The sequence below is a fragment of the Penaeus monodon genome, chromosome 2, assembly GCF_015228065.2.
Source record: "Penaeus monodon isolate SGIC_2016 chromosome 2, NSTDA_Pmon_1, whole genome shotgun sequence".
Classification (NCBI taxonomy): Eukaryota; Metazoa; Arthropoda; class Malacostraca; order Decapoda; family Penaeidae; genus Penaeus; species Penaeus monodon.
The window spans coordinates 23,379,015-23,389,014 of NC_051387.1; the positions used below are offsets into that span (position 1 = coordinate 23,379,015).

The 10,000-nt window shown below is 43.4% G+C and overlaps 1 protein-coding gene across 1 annotated transcript in view; it reads right to left on the reverse strand.

Annotated features, from left to right (window-relative positions):
* Positions 1–10,000, reverse strand: part of LOC119578401 (vacuolar protein sorting-associated protein 8 homolog) — a 66,967-nt gene that overhangs the window by 34,369 nt on the left and 22,598 nt on the right. The window contains exon 2 of the mRNA XM_037925993.1: positions 3,388–3,590. Within this exon, the coding sequence (XP_037781921.1) occupies positions 3,388–3,590 (203 nt within the window). The remainder of the gene's footprint in view (positions 1–3,387; positions 3,591–10,000) is intronic.

Here is a 10,000-nt window from a genome sequence, read left to right on the forward strand (position 1 = left end):
AGGGGGGGAGGGGGAGGAGGGAGGAGGGGGGGGAGGAGGGGGGGAAAAAGGGGAGGAGGAGGAGGAGGAGGAGGAGGAGGGGGGGAGGGAGGAGGAGGAGGAGGAGGGGGAGGGGGGGGGAGGAGGAGGAGGAGGGGAGGAGGGGGGAGGGGAGGAGGAGGGGGGGGGGGAGGAGGAGGGGGAGGAGGAGGAGGAGGATGGAGGGAGGGAGGAGGAGGAGGAGGAGGAGGAGGAGGGGAGGAGGAGGGGGGGGAGGAGAGGGAGGGGAGGGAGGGAGGAGAGAGAGGAGAGAAAGGGGAGGAGAGAGAGAGACGGGGAAGGGGAGCCCAAAGGAGAAGAGGGGAGAGAGGGGAGGAGAGAGAGAGGAGGGGAAGGGGGGAGAGAGAGAAAGAGAGAGAGAGAGAGAGGTGGGGGGAAAGAGGAGGGGGGGGAAAACCGGAGGAGAAGGAGGGGGGAAGAGGGGGCAAAAAGAGGAGAGGGGAGAAGAGGAGGGCAGAGATATGGAGGGAGAGGAAGAGGGAGGGAAGGAGAGGAGGAGGGAGAAGGGGGATGTGTACTCTCCGCTTTCCTGGTCAGTCGAGACGAGAGGCGAAGAGCACAGGAAAAGAGCAAGGCCTTCTGCGTCAATAGAAATGACAATACTTCTAAAGAAGATTATGATATTGATAATAATTATAATAATACTACTAATTAATAGTAATAATAATAATAATAATAATAATAATAATAATAACAACAACAACAAAAAACCCAAAAAATAAAAATTATAACAAGGGAACAATAACAACATTAATTATAACAATAATAATGATAATAATGATAATAATAATAATAAGAAGAATAATCAAAATAATGGAGGCAAAAAAATAAGTCGGTTCAAAAAATTTTAGTAAATAAAAAAACTGTTTTTCGAGCCATTGGCCCCGAGAAAGATCATTGACGTGGCCCCCATAAAAGAGCCCTTTTTTTTACAAGTTTCAGCACATCCATTTTATCTATCTACTTATCTATGCGTTATCATATATTTTTACTTTTTGTCCTGAAGGGGCGCCATTTCCCCAACGGGGGTTTCCCCAGGAAACAGCGCTGACGAAGGCTTTACGTTTGGGGCCCCACGGGGGCGCGCGGCCCGGCGCAGGGGGCGGACTCGGACGAGTGGTGACAAAAGTCCTCATTCTGGGCCCCACGCCCTTCCCCCTTGGGTGTCGCGGGCGGACCAAGTGCATCGGAGTAAAAACATGAAGAGGCCAGCTGCGTTCCCTCCACGCCCCCCCCTGCTCTCGCCCTTCCCCCCTTCCCCCTCAAACCTTTCCCCGCCTTTTTCCCCCCCCTCCCCCTCCTCGCCCTTTTTCCCCCCTTTCTCCTCCCGAACCTCCTTATAGCTATCGTCCTTCACTCACATTCCCACTTTCATCAGGGTTCACTTCGATCTCGTCTGGACTTCTCTCTATCATTTTTCTTCTTAGACGACTTTCTTTTTCATTTCCCATCATGATCCCACACATTTTTTTTCACGCTTCCACGTACCTTCCTATTCTCTTCTATTTTGCTTCGCCTTCTGTATTTTCCATTTAAAATAAAACAAACCTTTTGCTCTCCTTCGTAATGAGAAAAAGGGCCCCCTTCATTTTAATTTCCCCCTTTTACTTTTCTTTTTTCTCCCCCAGCCTCTTTAAAAACGTCTTCGCTTACATTTGTTCACCCCTTTACATCCCCGTTTTTGCCCGTATAAATTTAAATATTTTCACTTACTCTTTGCAACTTTTTCCATATAAAAAAGTTTTGCCTTTTCCCTTTTTTTTTACAACCCATAAAATCAACCTTTCTTTTATTTTCCCCATGAGAAAAGATCCGCCCCATCCTCCTAGTTTTCTCCCTCTCCGCCTTCCTTCTCCTCCTCTCAAACAAAGACAGCGACGCCTTGCAGCAGAGATGAACGCCAACCACACATGACAAATTTAGGGGCAGTTTTTTATCCGGATCTCCAGCCGCGAAAATTACGCAGTTCTCTAAATTTCTTCTCTCAAGGGGAGTTATGTCTGGGGTTCCTTTTTTATGTTTACTCCTCAACCCTTCCCTCGTGATCGTAAGGCCAAATCCCCAGATGCTTTCACTTTCATTTTTTTCTTCCCTTTTTGACTGTTTAATTTTTTTGAACATTTCTTTTTTTTAAAGAAAAAGGGACCCCAAAACCCCAGTTTTCTGGGGAGTATAACTAATTCAGAATTTATTGGAGAGGAAAACAGCAGAAAAAAAATTTTGTAAAAGATTAACTGTGTGTATGGAAGCCAAACCCCCATGAAGCCGAGATCCCCGAAAACCCAAAACATTTAGGGTAAATAACGGACTCCCAAATTTTCCCTTTCTTAAAAAGTGGCCGAAAAAACCTTTATTCCCGCATAAAAGCCCCCGTTAAACATACGAAAAAAATGTTAGAAAAAACCCTATAAACCCAAAAAACGCTAGGGTTTAAGTAGCAACTCGCCAATAAAAGGAGAAAAATCTCCCTATTTCTCTCTTTTATCACTTTCATTTTCTCCCCTCTATCCCTTTCTTATTCTCTCTCTGTGTCTCTCTCTATCTCTTCTCTCCACCTCTCATTCTCTTATCCCCCCTCTCCCCTCTTTCATTCTCTCTCTTTCTCTCCCCTTGTGCACTCGATCCTCTTTTTTCTCGCTCCTTTCTCTCAATTTTTTTTCTTGGGTTTCCCCTTTCTTTCCCCATCTTTTTTTCTTTTCTTTTCCCCCTTCCTATAGCTTCTTCCCTTTTCTCTTCCTTTTCTTCCTTTCTCCTTTGTTCTCCTTGCTCTTCTCTTGTCTTTCTTATCTCTTCTCTTCTCTATCTCTTTCTTCTCTGCTTTCTCTCCTTTCTACTCTTTTTTCTCTCTCCCTTTCCCCCCCTTTCCCCCTTTCCCCCCTCTGTTCTAAGGGATTTTTTCCGATGTTTTTTTCCAATGATCTAAGGGAAAAAAAAAAAAAAAAAAAAAAAAAAAAAAAAAAAATAAATATATAAAATTTTATATATATATATATATATATAATATATATATTTTAAAATAATTATATATTTATATATATATATTTGAATGATGGGGATGGAAGGGGATGGCGTTTATGGGGCGACAGCCCCGGACCCAAAAGCAGCAGTAATTCTAAAAGCAATGAGGGGCGACGCCCACCCAACCCCCCTACTAGGGGGCCAAACGCCGCGGGGGGCCCGCCGTGCACCAAAAGAAACCCCACCTCGGTAAGGGGATGGGTGGGGGCCGTTTCGCAGGGTCGTGAGGGCGGTTTGCCCCCCCCCTCACCCCCCCGGATATGTAGTGATTGTGATGACGACGTGGTGGTGAGGGTGATGATAGTGACGGGGGCCGAGGCGTGGACGCACCATCTCTCCTGTAGGTCGGGTACTTCTCCGTCCTGTCACTGCCTCGCACCTGCAGATAGAGTGGGTTGCTGACGTGCGTGCGGATCCTATGGCCGCGGGCGCGCGAGGGCGTGGGCGCCGACAGGTGCTGTTGGTGGGCGGGTAGGGCGGACGGGTCCTGCCAGAGCACGAGCATGAGCCCGCAGGCGGCGGCCCACGCCACGCTGCAAGGAGGACGCTCGTTAGTAATTTGAGGGAGATGCTAGAGGGTGTGATATAAGACAGATAAAGTAAATAAGAACACGATAGATAAATAAATGAATCAATAAAATCCACTTAAAAATGTTGAAAGGATGGCTTCATAGAATAAACAAGAACACAGCAACGCGAGGAGTGACATTTAAGCACAAGATAAGAGCCGAAAGCTCATCACACAAAGGCAAAAACAGAAAACAAAAAGGAAGTATAGGAGCACATTAATCCTGCCATTAGTGGCGACAGTGAAACTATCAGTAATTGTTCAGTAGAACTAACATAAACTGACATTAATAAACCATTGGCTCCAGGGGTGTGAACAGACACCGATATACAGCGAGCTGACTCATGCAAGCCGACCTCTACTACGCCCACCGCCCACCCGCCCACCTTCGTGTATGTGTCTAATATCATTCTGTTTGTTTACTTATATCAGAAGTGAGCGGGGCGCTGTTTGCAGATATAATGTGCCTGTAAGAAGGCACACCAACATGCTTCACACATGCATTATGAATACCAATGTCCATCCAGCCATTTATCTACATCTAGGTATTAAACTATATGTATAAATATATATATATATATATATATATATATATATATATATATATATATATATATATATATATGTATATATATATATATTATTATTTATTCTATTTATATATATATATAATAATAATACTATTATATATAAATATATATATATATATATATATATATATATATATATATATATATATATATAATATATTATATATAAAAATATACGTGTGTGTGTGTGTGTGTGTGTGTATGCATATAGATAGATAGATGGAAAATTTATATATACAGACATACATATGCATGCATAAATGCATACATACATACATACATACATACATACATACATACATACATACATTACATACATATACATATATAATATATATATATATATATATATATATATATATATATATATATATATATATATATATATATCATCAGCTAGACCGATAGACAGCCACGTAGGTAAAGAATGAAAAAAGAAAAGGATGGTATCTGATTCGCAAACCAACCTTCGCACCAACGCACGATGTTTGCACAAATCAGGAACTGAGCCTGTCTGGTTTGGCCGGATTTTTCAGACCTTGGGAATCACGCCTCACTTGGCAATGAAATCAATATCTAATTATATTCACGGGCAGAGGGGGGTGGGGGTACGCACGGTGTGGAATAAAAGCGAACTAAAAAGAAATCAGGAAATAAGATGTGAGGAAAAATAAAATAAATAAACTAATAATTAATGAATTAAATAAACAAATAATAAGAACAAAGAATCACTAATAATGCGTTTTTTTTAACATGCACAAAGAAATAAAGAAGCGATTTGATCTGCTGATTTCAGGTTTGCCGTGTTCGAGCGGGCGGAGCAGGCGCCGCTTGGGACCGAGTCAGCTTTTGGGCTTCGGGAAAAATCTTGGAAGCGAAGTCATGCTCAACGAACAGTGGGAATGGCACCAACAGTCACGTTGCTAAGGATACGAAAGCAGTAGAAATATCAGTAATAATTATGATTATAATTTTATCTACATACCGTGTTTTTTTTATAATATATATAATATATATATAATATATACATATTTTTTTTTTGAAATGGTGATGGTAATGGTGATGACGTTGATGACGACAGCCAGGACCAACAGCAGCAGTAATTCTAGAGCTAATGAGGACGACGCTACCTAACCGCCTACTAGTGACCCAGCGCCGCGAGAGGCCCGCCGTGCACCAACGACCTCACCTCGCGTCAAGGTATGATGGTGCCTGTTGCGCAGAGGTCGTGAGGGCGGTCGCCCGCCCCTCACCCTCGAGATATGGTAGTGATTGTGATGACGACGTGGTGGTGAGGGTGATGATAGTGACGGGGGCCGAGGCGTGGACGCACCATCTCTCCTGTAGGTCGGGTACTTCTCCGTCCTGTCACTGCCTCGCACCTGCAGATAGAGTGGGTTGCTGACGTGCGTGCGGATCCTATGGCCGCGGGCGCCCCCGAGGGGCTTTGGGCGCCGACAGGTGCTGTTGGTGGGCGGGTTAGGGCGGACGGGTCCTCCCCAGAGCACGAGCATGAGCCGCAGGCGGCGGCCCACGCCACGCTGCAAGGAGGACGCTCGTTAGTAATTTGAGGGAGATGCTAGAGGGTGTGATATAAGACAGATAAAGTAAATAAGAACACGATAGATAAATAAATGAATCAATAAAATCCACTTAAAAATGTTGAAAGGATGGCTTCATAGAATAAACAAGAACACAGCAACGCGAGGAGTGACATTTAAGCACAAGATAAGAGCCGAAAGCTCATCACACAAAGGCAAAAACAGAAAACAAAAAGGAAGTATAGGAGCACATTAATCCTGCCATTAGTGGCGACAGTGAAACTATCAGTAATTGTTCAGTAGAACTAACATAAACTGACATTAATAAACCATTGGCTCCAGGGTGTGAACAGGACACCGATATACAGCGAGCGACTCATGCAACCCGACCTCTACTACGCCCCCCGCCACCCGCCCACCTTCGTGATGTGTTCTAATATCATTCTGTTGTTTTTATATCAGAAGTGAGCGGGGCGCTGTTTGCAGATATAATGTGCCTGTAAGAAGGCACACCAACATGCTTCACACATGCATTATGAATACCAATGTCCACCCAGCCATTTATCTACATCTAGGTATTTAAACTATATGTATAAAATATATATATATATATATATATATATATATAATAATTATAAAATATTTATAAAAATATAAAATATATATGTATATAAATGTATATATATATTATTTTATTTTATTTTTTAATATATATATAAAATAAAATATATATATATATAATATATATATTAAAATATATATATATATATATATATTATATATATAAAATATATATATATAATATTAATAATATACGTGTGTGTGTGTGTGTGTGTTGTGTAGCATATAGATAGATAGATGGAAAATTATATATACAGAATACTATGCATGCATAAATGCAACATAATACATACAACATACATACATAATACATACATACATACATACATACATACATATATAATAATATATATATATATTATATATTATATATATTTTATAATATATATATATAAAATATCATCAGCTAGACCGATAGACAGCCATGTAGGTAAAGAATGAAAAAAGAAAAGGATGGTATCTGATTCGCAAACCAACCTTCGCACCAACGCACGATGTTTGCACAAATCAGGAACTGAGCCTGTCTGGTTTGGCCGGATTTTTCAGACCTTGGGAATCACGCCTCACTTGGCAATGAAATCAATATATAATTATATTCAGGGGCAGAGGGGGGTGGGGTACGCAGGGTTTGTGGAATAAAAGCGAACTAAAAGAAATCAGGAAATAAATGTGAGGAAAAAAAAAAATAAATAAACTAATAATTAATGAATTAAAATAAACAAATAATAAGAACAAAAAAATCACTAATAATGCGTTTTTTTTAACATGCACAAAGAAATAAAGAAGCGATTGATCTGCTGATTTCGGGTTTGCCGTGTTCGAGCGGGCGGAGCAGGCGCCGCTTGGGACCGAGTCAGCTTTGGGGCGTCGGGAAAGATCTTGGAAGCGAAGTCATGCTCAACGAACAGTGGGAATGGCACCAACAGTCACGTGGCTAAGGATACGAAAGCAGTAGAAATATCAGTAATAATTATGATTATAATTTTATCTACATACCGTGTATATATATATATATAAAATATATATATAATATATATTATATATATATAATTTTAAAATTATATATATATATATATATAATATATATATATATATGTGTGTGTGTGTGGGGTGTGTGGTGTGTGTTTTTGTGTGGTGTGGTGTGTGTGTGTGTGTGTGGTGTGTGTGTGTGTGTGTGTAGTGGTAGTTTGTGTGTGTGGTGTTGTGTGTGTGTGTATGTGTGTTTGTGTGTGTGTGTGTGTGTGTGTGAGTGTGTGTGTGTATGTACATACATATTTACATATATAAAGTGTATATAGACAGATAAATATACAGAGAAGTAGGCAGATAGATTAATAAATGGGTAGGTAGATAAATGGATTTAGATGTGTAGCTATATACATAAAGTTATAGATAGATAGTCAGACTGATAGATCAGATCCAGACAAACAGAGAGAGGGGGGTAAGGGGTGGGGATAGCAAAACATTTAAAATCCTGCTTGAGAATCTACAAAACTCGTGGCTGAAAAAAACGCATGGCAGTTAGAAACAGTGCCGCTGCCAGGCACTGATGAGAAAGTCGGGTCAGGTCGACGACCCATCTCGGCCAGATCTCTCTTCAAAGCCATTGTTCGCGCCGGACCTCAGCCTCGTGAAGACGCCATCCCTTCGGCCGAGGACTTAGCTGGGCTACCCGGGAAGAAATCCGCCAACAGAAGTCGCCCCGCGGAGACGCTCAAGGGAGAAAGGAGGCAACTGTACGCCGAGAGAGAGAGAGAGAGAGAAGAGAGAGAGAGAGAGAGAGAGAGAGAGAGAGGGGGGAGAGAGGGGGGAGGAGAGAGAGGGAGAGAGAGGAGGAGGGAGAGAGGGGGGAGGAGAGAGAGAGAGGAGAGAGAGAGAGGGGGAAAAGAGAGGGGAAAAGGGGGGGGGGGGGAGAAAGGGGGGGAGAGAGAGAGGAGAGAAGAGGGGAGAGGAGAGAGGGAGAGGAGCGAGAGAGAGGAGGGGGGGAGAGAGGGGGAGAGGAGAGAGGAGAAGAGAGAAGGGGAGAGAGAGAGAGGGGGGGGGAGAGAGTGAGGGGGAGAGAGAGAAGAGAGAGAGAGAGGAGAGAGGGGGGAGAGAGAGGAGGGGGAGAGAGAGAGAGGAGATGAGAGAGAGAGAGAAGAGAGAGAGAGAGGAGAGAGAGAGAGAGAGAAGAGAGGAGAAGGAGAGAGAGAGAGGAGGAGAGAGAGAGAGAGAGAGAGAGAAAGAGAAAAGGGGAGAGAGAAGAAGAGAGGGGAGAGGGAAAAGGAAGGAGAGAGAGAGAGAGAGAAAAGAGAGAAGAGAGAAGAGAGAGAGAGAGAGAGGAGAGAGAGAGAGAGGAAGGGGAGGGGAGAAGAGAGAAAAGAGGAGAGAGAGAGATGGAGAGAGGAGAGAGGGGAGATGAGAGGGGAGAGAGGAGGAAGAGAGAGAGAGAGAGAGAGAGAGGAGAGAGAGAGAGAGGAGAGAGAGAGGGGGGAGAGAGGAGAGAGAGAGAGAGAGAGAGAGAGAGAAGAGAGAGAGAGAGAGAGAGGAGAGGATGAGAGAGAGAGGCGAGAGAGAGAGAGAGGGGAAAGGAGAGAGAGGAGATGAGAGGGGAGAGAGAGAGAGAAGAGAGAGGAGAGAGAGAGAAAAAGAGGAGAAGAGACAGAGGACGAGCGAGGAAGAGACAGAGACAGAGACGAGGAGAGAGAGAAGAGAGAGAGAGAGAAGGATGAGAGTAGAGAGGAGAGGGGAGGACGGGAGGAGGAAAAAGAGAAAGAGAGAGGGAGAGAAGGAGAGAGGAGAGGAAAAAGACAGGAGACGGAAAAAAAAGACTGAAGAGAAAAGAGGAGAGTCGGGAGAGAAAGAGGAGAAGGGGATGGAATGGTTAAGAGAAGGAAGAGTAAGAGGAAGAGAAGAATAGCGAGATGTGTCGAGAGGGGAGAGAGACAGAGAGAGACGAAAGAACTAATAGAGAGAGACGGAGGGGAAGGGGGGGGAGAGAGGAGTTTAGTAGAAGAAAGAGAAAAAAGCAAAAAGAGAAGAAAAAAAAAAAAAAATAGAAGGAATGAGCGGAGAAAGAAAAAGAAAGAAAGAAGAAGAGGAGCAGAAAAGAAAAGGGAACAACGGATAAGCCAAAATATCAGAGCAATGAAAAGGAGATGCCCACCCCAAAGAAAGGAAAACCCGAAAAAGGATTCTTTTGGAAAAACAAGGGGGAAAGATGTGAACATTTGAGAAGAGACGAAGAGGAAGGGTGAAAAGTAAAGAGAGGAGGCCGCATACGCAGAAAGAAAAACACGGGGGAGCAGGACGTGATGACAAGGGGAAGAGAGAAGAGAAGAGAAGAGAGAGGAGATGGAAAGGTGAAAGGGAGCAAAACTAATATAAAAAAGAGAAGGAAGGGAAAACAGATACGACGAGAGGGACATTTGATCAAAAATAGAAAATCAGAAAGCTGAAGAACGGGGAGGGGAGAGAGAGGGGAGGAGGAAAGGGGGGGCGAGAGACCCGAGACCCGCGAACCGCCAGATGCGAGATGACCAAAGGGCGGTGTGTAAAGAGAGGAAGCTGATGAGCTTAGCAGTGTGGCGGAGGCGGAGTAAAGGGAAGGAAGAGGGGGACAGAGGACAAGAAGAGAATAATGA